This window comes from Marmota marmota, unplaced genomic scaffold (genome assembly GCF_001458135.2).
Source record: "Marmota marmota marmota unplaced genomic scaffold, marMar, whole genome shotgun sequence".
NCBI lineage: Eukaryota > Metazoa > Chordata > Mammalia > Rodentia > Sciuridae > Marmota > Marmota marmota.
This window is the reverse complement of record NW_025999900.1, coordinates 58,339,106-58,354,804: the sequence shown is the minus strand read 5'-3', so window position 1 is coordinate 58,354,804 and position 15,699 is coordinate 58,339,106. Positions and strand designations below refer to the sequence as shown.

Below are 15,699 nucleotides of genomic sequence, written 5' to 3'. Positions count from 1 at the left end.
CGTCACTAACTACTGGACCAGCCACTGCAGCACAAGAGCGGTCAGAGACAGTATGTAAGGGCAGGTCTGTGTTCCGATAAAACAACAGGTAGTGGGTCAGACTTGGCTTTGGGCCAGAGTTTGTCAACCACTGGTCCAGTTGACCTCAAAGAGTTACAACTGTTTAGACACAGCCGATTCTACCAGGCTGGGCATTCCCAAGACCCCCATCATTGCTTAAGAGCTCTCTTGAAGGAGAGAAAGTCACCCAATATCTCTTGGGTGTCCCAGAGGTGCGGGGACCCTGCTGGGCGTTTCATGTATGCCCCAGGGGCACTTTCCCACCTTCAGGGCATGAGCCTCTCACAAGCAGAAATGAGCTCATGATCTTAGCAGCTCTGGTTGGCTCCCCTGTCAGGACGTTGTTGTTTTTAGTTTTACAATCTTTTTTGTACTTGAGGCCCATGCACAGTTAGGTGTCTCAGTGACACAGGAATCACTGTCTGCATTACTTGGTGATAATCTAATTCATGTCCATTCTCCAGGAGATCATGATTGTCCTGAGGGCAAGGTCCGGTCCCCAATAAGTAGCATGGTTCATGGCACCTAGAAGGCTCTTCCGTGTCACCCGGAGCTTTCTAGAGTGGCCCCATAGTGTCACTTCTGGACAGCGCTGCACTGTCCTGAAGCTGGCGAGTGGGGGACTTTGGTGCAGCTGGGCCTCTGGTGGGCGCGGCAGGCCTAGCGGCTCTGGGGAGGAGACCCAGGGTAAGGAACCAAGGTCACACTGCACTAGTAAGGAGTGACGAGTCCTTGCCTTCAGGAGCCTGACAAGGAGGGCTGTGTGGGGGAAGAACTAGGGTCCTCAGCTGCCATCAGGAGCCTAATGAGTCCCGCCAGCTGCCCCCCACTGCTGTGGACGCCTGCTCCGGCCTCCGCTCGTCTTTCCCTCGCATGGGGAAGAGCCGTGGCTGCCCCCGCCTGAGAGACAGGCCCAATTCATCCTTCTCTTTCCTAATCAGGCACAGGAACGATGGAGACAATTATTAATAATGGATTAGGTTACTGAAGTGCCCCCGCAGGAGTCCAGCCTGAGAACACTGCTCTTGATGATGAGCAGCCACATGGCCACCAGGCTGGGCTCTGTGCCCAGAACACAGGGCAGAATAAACAGGTCAGAGGGGCCAGTGGTCCAGGGAGCCCGGGCCCCAGGTTAGAGCCACAGATGGAGGGGTCCAGAGCCCTCACCCTGGGCGTCAGGGACACCCAGCCACCAGCTAGGGGAGCAGAGAGGCTGGGGTGCCAGCTTCCCGTGGCCCCATCCCAACCCTTGCCAGCCTAGGCCAACCCTGTGGGACCTTTCCACAGGGCCACCTCCTCTCTCCCTCCCCACGGGGCTCAGCTTGAATGTCACTTCTTCAAAGAGGTGTCATTGACGCCCACGGTGACAGCAGTCTCCCCTTCCACTCCCAGGGTGCCCTTCCCCTCCCTGCCGGGCACCTGTGTCATTTTTCCCCCGCATCTCAGCCGTCCACAGTTCCCTGGGGGCTCGCTGGCTTGTCGGCCATCTCTCCGTCACAGGTTCAAATGCCAACTGCAGTGAAGGGCCCACTTTTGCTCCACCTGGTTCTGTGCCTCAGTTTCCTCCTCTGGGCACTGTCCCCAGAGTCCCCACTCTCTGTGAGACCCCCCTCCCACCCTGCACTCAGGGTCTGGACAAAACCAGGGGTGGCTCTTCCAGCTCCTGATCTGCCCCCGGGGCTGCGGGTGGCTGCAGCAGGTTTGTGTTCCTGACGTCCACCCCACAGGGCCCTTGGCGTTCCTCCCCTCCCTGGTCCGTCACCCACCCACATCCCAGACACCTGGCTGCACCTCTGCTGCTGTCCCTGGGACACCAGCCCCTGTCCTGCCCTCACACTTCTTCACTATGGTGATGGGCATAATACAAAAGGAGCTTCCCACGCTCCTGCCGGTCCCCCCTGCCCCGTGGCTGCCCCCAGCCTCCCTCCCGCCTTCCCCGCACCTCGGGCTCCGGGACCTGGGCCCAGGCGCCCCCTGTGCAGGGCGCAACCCCTCCAGCCCCCGAGAGCAGCCTTCGCTCCTGCCCCCCTTTGCCTGCCTTCTTCCACCGGACACCGCGATAACGCTCCCNGGCATGGGGCTAGATATGGAGCTCATTCCTTCCTTCCTTCCTTCCTTCCTCCTCCCTCCTCCCTCCTCCCTCCCTCCCTCCTTCCTTCCTTCCTTCCTTATCCCCTCATGTCACACGAGAGCACCTGCTACCCGGACCCTCAGCCCCATCAGCTGCCCTGCTGTGGAACAAAGAAGGACAGCGTGGTGTCCAGGCGGAGGGGTCTGCCTCTTCCCGGTCTCTCCCTCAGGGCCAGGAGGCCCTTTCCTGAAGCCCCAGCAGGCCTTCCCTCTCCATCACCAGCCAGAATCACCGCACCCCTAAGCCAGTTAGAGGCAGAAGGACAGGGACAACCAGCCTGGCTAAGACCATGGAAAACCCATCTCCCCAAAGCCTGGCACCCCAGGGACCCGCTCCCTCTGCTGAGTGCTGGTAACTGGGCAGCCAGCGGCTTCCAGCTGCAGCCCGAGGGAGGATTGGGAAGACTTAAGAAAGGGGGGTTTTTGCCCAAGACCCAGAAGCCTGAGGTCACATCCCAGCAGCAGAGAAGGGGTGTCCTGTCCACCTGGAGCAACTCCCAAGGCAATTTCTTATTTCTCCCCAGAAGTGGGGGCTGATCTCAGAGATCGGCACAAGCCCCGAGGTCCAACGTTGTCCTTGTGACTTGTGCGTCCAGCCATGTACTCTGGTACCTTCAGGGCAAGAAACCAGCAAGCCGCCCCACACCCACGCTGGCCCCGGGGCCCCTGTGGGAGGTGGGCGCCCCTGGCACAGGCCTCCCCGTGGATGCCTGGTGTCCAGAAGTGGAGAGTGGCGGCCTGAGAGTCAGTCCCTTGTGTCCAGAGACAATGGGGCTCTGTGGGGTGGGGGTGCGAGAGGGAGGAGGCGCCCCTGCCCTCACAAGCGCCTTCCTCAGTGGACACTGAGTCTGCGTCCAGCAGCCCAACAAGCCCGGGCCCTGGGCCCCCAGGCAGGAGAAGGGCTGTCTACCCACGAAGGAGCTTCTGAGAACCCGCACCATTTGCGGTGCTTTAGGACGGTACTTAAAGAGCACTGACAGTCACAAGGACTAAGGCCTGGTCCCCGTGCGGCCATGGGCACAGCCTCGGTTTCCTCCTTTGTCCTAAGAGTCTGTGACACAGGTTCTGACACCACACAAGCCTTTGACAAAGTTCCCTGTCCCCATGCTGCTCTCATGAGCCAGAAAGAAGTGAGAAGTCACAGCCCGCTGGGGTGACACTGAGACCCTTGGGCACTTCTTTGCTCAGAGTCCCACACACTGGACAACTTCCTGAGGACCCTTCAGGAGTCCAGAGAGGGGCCCTCCACACTGAAGGACCAACTGTGCCATTAGACCGTCGCTTGAAGTGGGGACCTGTGACTGCTGTCACCTCTGCCTGGTGGTGTCACCAATCCCATAGGAACCCCTGAAGGAGAGGTGACCCCAGCCCACACAGCTCTGCCTTCATTTTCCCCTGGGAATGGCAGGGCTTGTCTGCTGTTTGGGAAGCAGGTTCATGGACATTCGCCCCTGGCAGGAGATGGACACCCGTCTCCACAGCATTGGTGACTGCAGAAGCAGGCACTGGCCTGACGTGTCAGTGGGGCTGGTCACCTGGCTTTGGAGGAGGCTGGAGGCAGATGGCCACTGTGGGCAGCCGCCTCCCCTGATCGTAATTAAGGCCAGTTAAGCTGAGACATTCAGCTCCTGGGGACCGAAGGAAACCACTCAGGCCCCTGGGCACGCATGAGTCACCAAAGTCTTTGGAAGTTGGGAGAGACGTCTGATGACGTCCCCGAGGCCCACCGTGTCCCAACAGTGCCTGAAATTCAGGCTATGCTCAACAAGCAGGATGCGGCGTGAGCGAATGGCTGGCCTCGTGAGGAGGCCACACACAGGGCCAAGAGGCTGAGCCACCGACGGAGCCTCCGACTCAAGATGGAAAAGTGGTTTTAAAACAAATGACACGGCTGTCACTCCCTTCTCCTGGAAGCAGACTGCATTACTGTTGAAAGCGATGCTGCGAAACAGATTGCTTCCAAACTATTCACTGCTGTCTGATTCGCTCGTCTCTTGCTCAGTCCCCCGACAGCCAAACATCTGTGCACAACTTCTCCAAACAGCTGGCTCTGGCTCTGATGGAGCCAGCTGTTCCCCGGGTTGCATATCCCCGGGGTTAGTGGGCCGAGTTGGCTGGGAGCTGTCCTAGGACACCGGCTCTGTCCTCAGTGTCCTACTGCTACAAGGGGAGATGCCAAATGGTGAGCCTGCAGTCATCGCCGGGTGAAGGTGGCTGTGCTCCTCCGACCCACAGGAACTCTGCCTCTGTCATCTCATGCGATAGCCACAAACCCACGAGGAACCCGGGGAGGCGTCCCTCACTGAGAGCGGCTGGAGGGCTGGCCGGAGCTCACAGTTCTTTTGTGGCTCTGGACCTGGGGTGGAGCCACCAGCCCCCACTTCTCCCTAGAAACCACTTGGTCCCCGTGAGCTCAGCCTTCGGGACCCGTCCAGGGGGCATCTGAAGCTCCTGCTTCTCTGCTTCCTCTGCAGGCACCTGCAGGGCGGCTTCTTCGCCTCCATTTCTTCTGTAGCACCTGCCGCGAGGCCCGATCATGCTCAGCCAGGGATTTGTTTTTGGGCTTCGCTCCTCTCCTCAGAGTTCCCCTGGGGACAGGCTTTCTCTGACTTGGGAGCTCCCTGGACTGGCACCTGGTGGGCCCTGCCAGGCTGCTCCCCTCCGGCACCACTGAGAGAAACTGCCCAGGCGGCAGGTGGGCCCAGGGCTGGACCCGCCTCACTCGGTTCTTGTCTCTTGTGGCCTAATGTCCTCTTCTGTGAGGACCCTTGTTTTGCATATCTGGTCTTTGGCAGGTTTGTGTTTCGGGGGTGGGTGGAAGCAGCAGCCGGGGCTCTTTGGTGTGTGTGTGTGACCTAGGATCGAGCCCCGAGGCACTCTACCACCAAGCTCCACCCCAGCCCTTCTGGTTTTTTATTTTGAGTCAGGGCCTTGCCAAGTTGCCCAGGCTGGCTGCAGACTTGCCATCCTCCTGCCTCAGCCTCCCAAGTCGCTGGGATTACAGGCGTGCGACTGCACCCAGCTAGAAGTCCCAGAGCTTTTAATGATAACGTTTCCTAAGAACGCGGCTCCTCGGATGAATTCAAAACAAGCCTAGATCTTTCTAAACTGTCCTCTTTGGTGGCCAGTCTAGTCTCACCATTCCTCTAGGCAACAGGAATGTTTCCTGAATACAGCAGGCAAAGCCTCGCCGAGACTCAGAAAGGGTATGGCGACCTCTGAGATGCCAGGACACCTCCTGCCTTTCTGTCATGTGCAGAGAGAGTGACAAGAGGAGGCAGGAGCTCGGCAGCCTTGACAGTCTGACTGCGTTGGCCTCCCCTGTCTGCTCCCGGTCTCTCACGAGGCATCACTCCTGCCCCTGAGCCACCCTCCCTGCAGCCACAGATGACCTCACCTGGCAGGTTAGCCATCTGTGCGTGCCTCTTCTTTTGGAGACTGCCGGCTCCCTGAGCAAGAGGATCAGGTCTCAGTCAGCTTTGTAGTGACTCACGGGGTAGCTGGCACCAGGCCTAGGGAGGGCGCGGGTTCCGTCTGATTCATCTTGAGAGCCCCAGCTCCCCGCACAGTGCCGAGCAGCAGGCGCGCTCCATGTGTGTATCTGGTAGATGAATGAATGAATGAGCACATTCAGGTCACTGTCCTCTCAGGTACAAACCGTCAGCTACCTACACAATGAGCTGCCTTGTCATCTCTGGAGAGAGGTACTGGCCACATCCAGCACAGGGAAATTGAGGCGGGGGCAGGCCTGGCAGGTAGCCCAAAGATTGAGGTCTCCAGCCTGGCCCCTGGGAAAGCTGTTTCTTCTGAATGCTGGAGGGGGACACTCAGCTAGAACTTACTGCTGTCAGGATACATTGTGTTTTGAAAAGTGACCATACAAAGGACATTCCTACCCCATTGACGGTTATGCAGGGGAAGGAGGAGCTGTGGAATCGAGTGATTCCAAGTGCGGCTCCTCGAGCTGATGGAATTTCTCGCCCTGTTGGCATCTTTCAAGGGACAGTTCTACCTTGGGCATTAATATCTCATTCACGGACATGAGTGTCCATAGCTGCTGGGATTGTGACCACCAAAGTGCTACTGTTGGGGGAAACAACCCCTGGCACAGAAACCAGAACCGATTCTTTGGCAGTGAGAACAGGGGGTAAGGCGTTGGCATGTGGGCCCCGTGGGGACAGGCAGCCTTGCGTGATCTGATGGTATGTCTGACCCCCGCGGCGACTGCTGCTTAGGGAAGGGGCCTGGATCTCTGTCTGGTCACCCTGGGAAGACTTGCCCAAGTCAGGGACACCTCAACTGAGGAAATGGGAGGAAGGATTTGGGGTTTGATATTTCAAAAAAGAAAAGACATCGAGCAAGTTCCTCAAGAGGTAAGTGGGAGTTCTTTGGGCCGCCCTCCCCTTACTTGAGTTTATTTAGACTTTGGATCCTGTACCTGATCGTGCCCTGGCTGGGGCAGCCCAGTGGCATTCTTGTCCCAGCCGTTTCATGGGAAGCACAGCTGATTATACGTGGGATCTGAGGTCCAACCCTGAGGACCTTGCATTTGCTAATGGTGTTTTAGCACCAGCCCCCTGGGAAGTGCATAATAGCTTCCTGGATCTCTTAATCCAGCTGCTGTTAATTCAGTAACAACTCAGTCACCACCGTCTCTCCATCTCCTCTGCATCTTCCGCGGTTCTACCCAGGAGAGAACAAAAGTGGGAGCATTGGGGAAAAGCAGCTTGCAGTTCCTTTTAAGGCCAATCTGCACAGACCCCAGGACCCGGCAGCCCCACCCCGAGTGTTTACCCAAGAGAAATATGAAAACATGTCTCCACAAAGGCTCACAGGCACGACTTTCGGCAGCTCAAAAACCTGGGAATAGCCTAGGTGTCCATCAACAGGGACACGGTAAACAAATGGTAGCATACGTGGTGGAGTTCTGCTCAGCTACAGAGAGGAAGGAATACTCAAGTGTGCAACCTGCAGACGAGTCTCCACCACTCTCTGGATAAAGGAAAAACAAGAAGACGTTGGCGACTCTGTTTATGTGAATGTCGGGAACAAGCAAATCTAATCTATGATTTTAGAAATCAGAATAGCCATTGCCCTCAGGGTGGGGACTGGCTAGAAAGAGGTACTTTCTAGGGTGTGGGGATGTTCTGTGTTGTGATGGGCTGTGGCCTCTGCAGGTGGACACCTTGGTCAAAGCTGTCAGGGGTGCACGTGAGGTGGAGCTAACCCCTGGATCAGAATGATAAGACCGTTTGCCTGTCCTTAGGAGGGTCCCCACTTGTCCCCCAAGTCCTGGGGCTGTCCTCAAGTCACTTATTCTTGAATGGACAGAGGCTGGGCATATTTGATTCTTTTGGGTATATTCTTGTGTCTTGAAGACCTACCCAAGGCTGGCACTGTCTGTTTGACCGCCGTCCATCCCCCTTCCTCTCTTCCTCTCTCTTTTCTACCTTCCCTCCCTTTCCTTCTCCTTCCTCCCCCACCCAGCCCCTCTGCTGTCCCCAGCACGGCTTTCCAGTTGTGCCAGGTCTTTCCAGGACCTCGCTCTGGGATGAAGCTCTGCGGTGTCTTTGCTTTCTCAAGGGGACCTGAGCCTGCCTCTTGACACCTGTGCTTCAGAGGCACCCGACACAGCCCATATCGAGGAGGTGCAGATTCACCCCAAAGACTTCATGGGTGGGATAACAATGAGAAGGCCTCATGGCACCCAGTGCCAGGTGCTTTGTTGATGACACTTTTCCACATTCTGGCCACCCCCATACAAACTGAGATGACCGCAGGTGTCCCCACTGGGCCAGACCCACGACTGCACAGAGCCAGCCTCTTGCAACAATTAGCTTAAGAAACTGACCTCACGGCCTCCTTTTCTCTCTCCTCCCCTGGAGTCCCCTGTGAGCCTGCTCCCCACCCCCACCTGTAGCGGAACCGGATTTAATGCCTCAACTGAGAGAATGAGATGTTCTGTTATTTTTCATGGGAAATTAAACCTGACCCGGCTGTCAGTTAGCTCATGCCAAGGGAGGATGGATGGCCTGGGCGCGGCACTTAACCCCTGCTCTGCGCACGCCAGGGCCGGGATGGTGGCATGGGGGAGGGGCTGGCTGGGAGCCAGGCATGACGTCACCCGCCGCAGGCTGGGGGTGGGACTGCAGGAAAGGTCAGAGGGCCTTCCTGGGGGTAATGATGTCCAGAAGGTCCATGCTGGTGGCACCCGCGATGGTCCCACCTCTGATGCTCCCCCTGAGACTCAGCTGCTCCTGTGTCTTCCAGTTCCCAACTCTACCTCGTGCCCCGATGAGGAGAGCTGGTGGTCGGGGCTGGTGATCATCGTGGCCGTATGCTGTGCCGCCCTGGTGTTCCTGACCGTGCTCGTCATCATTTGCTACAAAGCCATAAAAAGGTGAGTGTCACTGTGCCCAGCTCTGAGTCCCGGGGGGAACCCGCTGGGCTCCGGGCTCCTCCACCCACCCTCCAGCACTTTTTAAAATCATAGCAATTGCTGAGCCCATAAGAAGCAGAAAGACTGTACAACAAACTTCCCTGTGCCCTCGCCCTGATCCCGCAGTTTCCGAGGTTTTGCTGTATTTGCTGCATCTATTTCCTCTTTCTTTCTTTCTTGTTGCTGGAATATTTTAAAGTAAACCTCAGTCACGATGCCCCATTTTTTTTAGGGAGTTTGATTCCACGAGCGTTTGACGTGCACCAGTTGTGTGTCAGGCCCGGCGCAACCCAAAAGAACAAAAAATATTGCCAAACTCCAAAGGGTAATGGGAGTTGTTAATAATACGGTGTATCTAAGAAAGCGTTTTTAATTCCTTGCCGTCCCTGTGAAGAATGATCATAACACCTAAAACGTTTAATTTACCTCTTTTAATCTGTTGGCATATGCGACCTCACCTCAATAATTCAAAAGCAGAGACTAACATCATCAAGTTGAAAGTCTTAAAATGAATCATGATCAAGCATCCAGGAAGGGGGCCAACAGTGTCCTGGCAAGTGAGCGGAAGAGGCCAGACCCAGCAGCAGGACCCAGCGTGGCTGCTGCAAGCAGCACAGGCCATGCCCTGGGCATGGACCTCCCAGCCCAGAACCCCCCTTCTCCAGTGCCCATGCTGCAGGGCAGTCTCTAAAACGACAGTAAATACCCAGGGAATAACTGTGGTCAACTCCTCGCCAGGCACCGGGTTCACCCCCTCACCCACACTCTTGGCTCCTCTTTGCCTCATCTCTTTCCAAACAGCCCCATTTGCAGATGAGGAAACTGCGGCCCTGAGGAGTTAGGGAGCTGCCCAGGATGGTACAACCGGGGAGCAGTCAAGTCAGAATTTAAGCCCAGAACCATGTGACTCCAGAGCCCAGCCCTGGCCATGGCACCACTTTACCAATATGTTTGATTCCAGTGTTGGATGTTCCTGCTCTTGCTCAGGGGTGCAGAAAAGGGGGGCCTGTGAGTGTGGCAGGGTGAGTCTGCAGCACTGGGAAGGACAGACAGACAGAGCTCGCACTAGCATCTCGTCAGGGTAGTGCTGCCCTGCCTTAGCTGAGCTGGGCTCTGAGAGGGCTAGGGGATGACCAGGGAAGGAGCATGAAGGGAAGGCTCCCTCCAGGGGCTGTGGCAGCTTTTTCTAGGGCCATGGGCAAGTCCAGGGAGCAAACGGAGCTGATGAAGCCAGAGCAGCCATGGGGCAGTAGCTCCCCAGCACAGCAGCCAAGGGGACAGGGGACGGAAACTTAGCCCTCAGGGAGGGTCTGCCCAGCTGGAAGTTGGTGGAGACACAGAGGAAGGAGAGGACATGTCCCCCAGCATCTCTGCGCCTCTCAGGTCTCCTGTGGGTCCTCCAGTGGCCAAACCCAAGATGCCAGGGAAATGGAGAGATGTGGTCTGAGATGAGCCTCCTGGGGTGCCAAGCAGGGAGAGAGTGAAATGGCAGCCGGGGGCACATGGAGACAGTCATGATGCCCATCCACCTCTTGGCCAAGATTGGGACACGGGGAATAAGACCCAGCCTCTGCCTTCAGGTTGTCCCTAATCCAGAGACAGTGTCCTTGAAACACAATACCTGGTGCCAGGAGGGGGCCTGCACACTGCAGGTGGAGGAAGAGACCGCCCGGCTTCCAGAGCCCTGGGGGCCTGCCCTGGGGGGGCTGTAGAGAGCCTTGTGCTAGCCAGGTCTGTCTGCACGTCTCCCCAGAGCAGATGGAGGGTTTCCTGCTCTCGGCCATTTCTTTTTGGTCAATAATTCATCTGAAACATGCCTTTCCTCTCAGGAAACAGAAACAGCCCGCGACACTGTGAAAGAAAAATTCAGTGAGAAGCCCCACGTTTCTGAGCTCTCGCAGCCTCCAGTCCCAGGGGGGGATTTCCATCTCATGAAAGGCCCCCGTCCAGCCTTTCAGAGCCAGGTTGCAGGAGGATGGTTCTAGAATCAGCTGGGGTAGGAAGGAGGCGATTTGGGAGTTGCCAGGTTGAGCATCTGGGGTCAAGATAGTCGGGAGGCCTCGTTAAAGGGAGGTGTAGTGGTCAGCATTCCCAGGAACCTCATCCTCCAGGACCAGGGGAGAGGCTGAGGGCAGACAGAACCTCTGAGAGTCCAGACAACCAAAGCCTCTTAGTCCACAGTGGAAGAGGAATCTTAAATCAGGGTGAGCCATCGAGTCACCAAGATAAAATTTCAAGGCACCCACTGCCCCAGTGACCTGGGGACACTCAGCAGGGAGCTGCCCTCCTGGGGTGGCCTTTGCACCCTTTCACCCCATGAAAGCCCCTGTGTTGAGGAGAGATGACCCCCACACACACCATGCTCCTGTGTAGAGGCACCCACACCCCAAGGACAGGCAGAGGCCTTGCCTGGGGGCCTCAGGGCCCTGGTCCTTGCTATCACTGTGCCTTCGCCATTGAACCTCTTGACAGCCATTTCTGTCTCGTGTTCAGGCTGCGACGGTGGGGCCGACGGGGAGCCCGGTCCTACAGACTGGACTGTGGTCAGTGCAGTGGGTACTCTCGGGCCGGGCTGGAGAGCCTGCACTCCAGCTATTACTAGATGTACTGTTGAGCCACTTCCTGTGGAATGAGCACTTTTGAATGCCCCAGCTTCTTTCGTGGTGACTTGGAAAAGCCCTTGACTGGCACAGGGCTTCTCAGAAAGTTGGTGTTGGTCCACGGGTATTGAGCATCTTCTGTATGCCAGGGCCTAGACCAGGCTCCAGGGATGCAGAGTGAACAGGATTGAGACCCCATCCTCATCCTGCCAGTGAGACAGGCAGATTACAAGCCCACACCCACAAACTAATCCACAAGGTGGTTTAAAAGACATTGCTACGAAGAGAAGGTGAGCGGACACAGAAGGAGGGGACGCAGGGGGGTTGCTTCCACCAACCGGCAAGTCAGGCGTGTTGTGCACACTTTTTTAAAGAGCTTAATGATTCAAAAGTGTGGCTAGGGCTTTGCGCACTCATTACCACCTTTTAATTCAGTTTTTATTTTTGTCAGAGTTAATACATGCACATAATTTAAAATGTCCTATGTGCCATAAAGTTATTAGGGAAACAACAGCCCCTGACTTCCGCTGCTCTTCCCCATCTCGTTCTTGAGAGGCGGCCACTTCTGACAGCTGTTGCCTGCTGTGTCTCCTCTGATTCTAAGTGAAGTGCACACAGCTATTTGAGTTTTCCTCCAATTTGGAACATTATCTACTAACTTTCCACTATGGAATACCAGGGCCGGCACCCCTAACCCACAGACCCTCAAAACTCTTCCTCTCTTCCGTCCTCCATGGGTGGCCTCCCAGGGTGGGGCTCAGGATATCAGTGGTGACCTTAGTCTAACCTGTGAGCCTGCCGTTTACCACAGTTTCTTTGCTTTCCTGGGTTTCCTCTCGGTGTGCTCAGGCCCATGGTGCCAGTTTCCTCTTGGAGACTCCGTCCTTCTGCAGGGGGCCTGGTGGCTCTCTGGGCCTGCTGTGTAGCCACTGGGCTGCGGTCCCCGCAGCAGCTTCCCGGGACCAGCACTCCAAACAGGCTTCTGTCTGGAACTCTCCACACTTGGCTTCCCCCACCCCGCTCCGGGGCTTCATTTCTTCATCTTGATTCCTTCAGGAACTTGTTATAAGATCGGGCCCAAATATACACTCCATAGAAAGCTCATCAGTGGAAGTAGTTTTTTTTTTTCTCCAGAATTTACATTCTTTTGGGACTTCAGGGTGGCCCAGATAGGGGTTTGTTCTTCCTTCCTGCAGAGCAGACCCACTTACCTGGGCAGCTGCATTGCCAGACAGGGCTGGGGATGAGTTTCCCTGGGGTCCGAACCACAGCAGCCTTGGAGAGGTCATGAGCAAATGGAAAAAATGCCAGATCTCTCTCTTCCCTGCCCAACTGCTTGTCTGAGTCCATGGCTCCGCCTGTGCATCCTTCTTTCTAGAGGTAAAGCCGGGATCCCACTCCTCTCACTCATCTCTCCCTGCTGTGCCTGGCACGGCACCTGCACCAGGGGCCACTTGGTGACCATTTCTCTGGCTTGAATGGAGGCCTGTTTACACACGTGCCAGATTCCACCTTTGAACTTGACGAAGGCCATTTAGAATTCCAGCAAACTCATTTCCCCCCCTTCTCTCTGGGTGAGTGAAGGAGAATCTGTTTGGAGTAAATAGCATGTGCCCAGGGCTCAATGCCAGGCCCCACCCTGGCACCAGGTTCGGTCTCCTCCACCCTCTGCCATCTCTGCCCTTCCCCCTGAGTCCTTCTTCAGCCTCCTCCACACTCTAGCTCCGTGACACAGCAGCTCCCCTCCACCTCAGAGTGTCATAGCCTCCCTCCCACCTGTGCGTGACATCTCGGGCCCCACCATGAAGGGTCCCGCCACCTGCCACCTCCTCATCCACCCCATGGAGCACGGCTACTGGCCAGGGGCCAGCCACCTCCACTCCCCTCCCTACTCAGGCCACTAGATGAAGGGTAGGGACAGGGGACACAGAGGCAGGCTGGCCCAAAGCCCCAGGGAGGCCCAGGGATTTAGGACAGGATGGAAATTCTTCGTCTACTTTCCACTCACCATGAACTTCAAGAGCAAGAAATACACCTGGAATGCATCTGGGGTTCCCTTGGGCTTTGCGACTGGTCTATCTCAGGGACAAACACCTGTGGCCAGGTGGGGGCCTGATGTAGTAGCTGGGGCTGGACAGCTGTTCCCTCCTGTCATGTCTCTCTGCTGTCTGTGTAGGCACCCGTAACCCCCCCCCCACACACACACACACACACACGCACGCCCAAGTGCTGTCCCTGGCTGGAAGTCCAGGTCACCACTTCTCCTGCTGGGAATTGAGTGCACATTGGCACACTCCCCGTAGGGGCCTCTGCTGGTCAAGTGCTGGGCCTCGGGGCACAGCCTCAACTGCTGAAACCACCTGCCGTCCTGGGCCACCTGCTGCATTCGAGGAGCCAGCACCTACACTTTGCTGCACAATCCAGACTCATTGCCCCCGAGGCCAGCACTGCCCCTGGGCCTTGCCCCGTCCTTGGGCTGTCTGGGGTTTGGCTTCTCCCTGGTCAACGCACTGGCTCCTTTTGAGTCCGGATGCCACAGTGTCTCCCACCATCATCACCATTGTCCTGCCTCCAAGAAGGGCTTGGGCTGAGACGGGATGTGGCGGGTGTCAGGCTGCCCTGGATGCAGGAGCTTGCGTGGACTCCTTTCCATCAGCGCTGGCTGACATGGACCCAAACAGAGCTCTGCCTTTTTTTTTTTTTTTGGTGTGTCTGTGTGTGCCGGAGATTGAACTCAGGGGTACCCGACTACTGAGCCACACCCCCAGCCCTATTTTGTATTTTATTTAGAGACAGGGTCTCACTGAGTGCTTAGCACCTTGTTTTTGTTGAGGCTGGCTTTGAACTCACCATCCTCCTGCCTCAGCCTCCCGAGGTGCTGGGATTACAAGTGTGCCACTGTGCCCAGCTCTGGGGCCTTTTTCTTTTGTCATGAAGAAGTTCACCCCTCTCTGAAGCCAGTTCCCCAGGCCCACTGGGTCAAGGTTCTGGACTAGTCATTGTTCCTGGAGCCTCAGAGAAGCAGGTTCCCAGTGTCCCAATGAGACAGGTGCCATTGGGGCCACTCCTGCCCAGAGACCCTCCAGCAAAGGGCCTTTACCCCCTCAGCCATGCTGGCATCTCAGGGGCTTGAAGGATGGTCATTGAACTTGAGCTAGCGTGGAGGCTCTCTGTCCAGGCTTCTGTAAGTGGCCCTTCGGTCCTTTCTCCAGCATCCTGGCTGGGAAGGGCATCATCCTGAATGAATCCCAGCCACAGAGCTTAGGGGAGATGCAGGGAAGAGCCTGTGAGAGGACCCTTGCCTAGCCAGCCACGCCCTCCACTGTCCCCTCTGGGCATGTGGCTCCCTGGAGGAGGCCTCTCAGCAGAAGCCGGGGATCTAGTCAAGACCCTCAGCTTCCACCCAGGTGTGCAGGTGCTCAGACCTGGCTCATCTTTGCCTGGGACATGGTGGGGAGGTGCCCAGGCCTGGAAGTGGGACTGCTGCTCCTCACAGGGATAGCTTGGTGGCTTCTTGACCCAGAGTCAGGGAAGTCTATAGTCTTCAGAGGAGTCCCATCCCGTGGCCGACCACTGCCGTGTGTGTGTGTGTGTGTGTGTGTGTGTCCTGGGCTGGGCAGCGGGGAGGTGGATGCCTTTGGCAGGGAGAACCTGGGACCTGTAACCCCCACTTTGTTGAAAGCAAACCCTCCAGGGTGGGGTGAGACTAGGGGGAGCTGGGGGCCCCTCTCAGCCACCCGAGCTGCACCCTGCCTGCAGCATCTCCAGCAGAGCCGCGGTGGAGGGTGGAAGCGCCACCGTCAGCCCCAGAGTGCCACCTGGGTCCTGGAACTTCCTGCCCAAGGCAGGCACAATTTCTGCCAAGGTCGCTGGACTGCGGGCATCCAGAGTCGTCAGTACAACACTCTGAGCAGAGAACACAGAGCGCCTGCTGCTCCCATGCCACAGGGGCACGAGAGGTGGCAGGTGGGAGGGCCTGGCCTCCTGAGCGCGGCCAAGGAAGAGCTCACTTACCTTTCTCTTGGTTTTAGGAACCATGCCACTTAGGGAGCCCTCGGTGGCCGTCTCTGCCTGGACCAGGGTGGACATGCCTCTCCTTGGTTTGGGGGACCAGCCCTGACTGGCCCACAGAGCCCAGATCCAGGCTGGGTCCTAGCATCGCCCCATAGCCCTTCTGGATCGTTACGGGCACGTGTTAGGTAGGCAGCCTGTGCAGACTGGAGGATGCTGACCACTACCAGCCAGTGGAGCAGCCCCTGCTGGCACCTTCTAGCAGCAGAGCAAAGAGTTAACAAGCACTTATGGAGCACTTACTGTTTGCCAGATGCTCATCCAAGTGCTTGACATGCACTAACACAATTAATCCTCCCAACCAGCCTATGAAATGGACACCATTACTGTGCTCATTTTATAGATGATGAAACTGAGGCACAGAGAGGTTGCTCAGCTTGCCCTAGATACACAGCCAGA

At 56.8% G+C, this 15,699-nt stretch overlaps 1 protein-coding gene across 3 annotated transcripts in view; it reads left to right on the top strand.

Moving 5' to 3' along the window:
* Positions 1-15,699, top strand: part of Prima1 (proline rich membrane anchor 1) — a 47,591-nt gene that overhangs the window by 27,003 nt on the left and 4,889 nt on the right. The window contains exons 4-5 of one of the 3 annotated variants that reach the window (XR_007345950.1): positions 8,461-8,590; positions 15,261-15,428. Coding sequence is in view for 1 of the 3 variants with exons in the window: in XM_048799244.1 (XP_048655201.1) it covers positions 8,461-8,514 (54 nt within the window). In the remaining 2 variants the exon portion in view is untranslated. Of the gene's footprint in view, positions 1-8,460; positions 8,591-15,260; positions 15,429-15,699 lie in introns of those variants that run through there. The other 2 variants (XR_007345949.1, XM_048799244.1) reach the window with 2 other exon arrangements.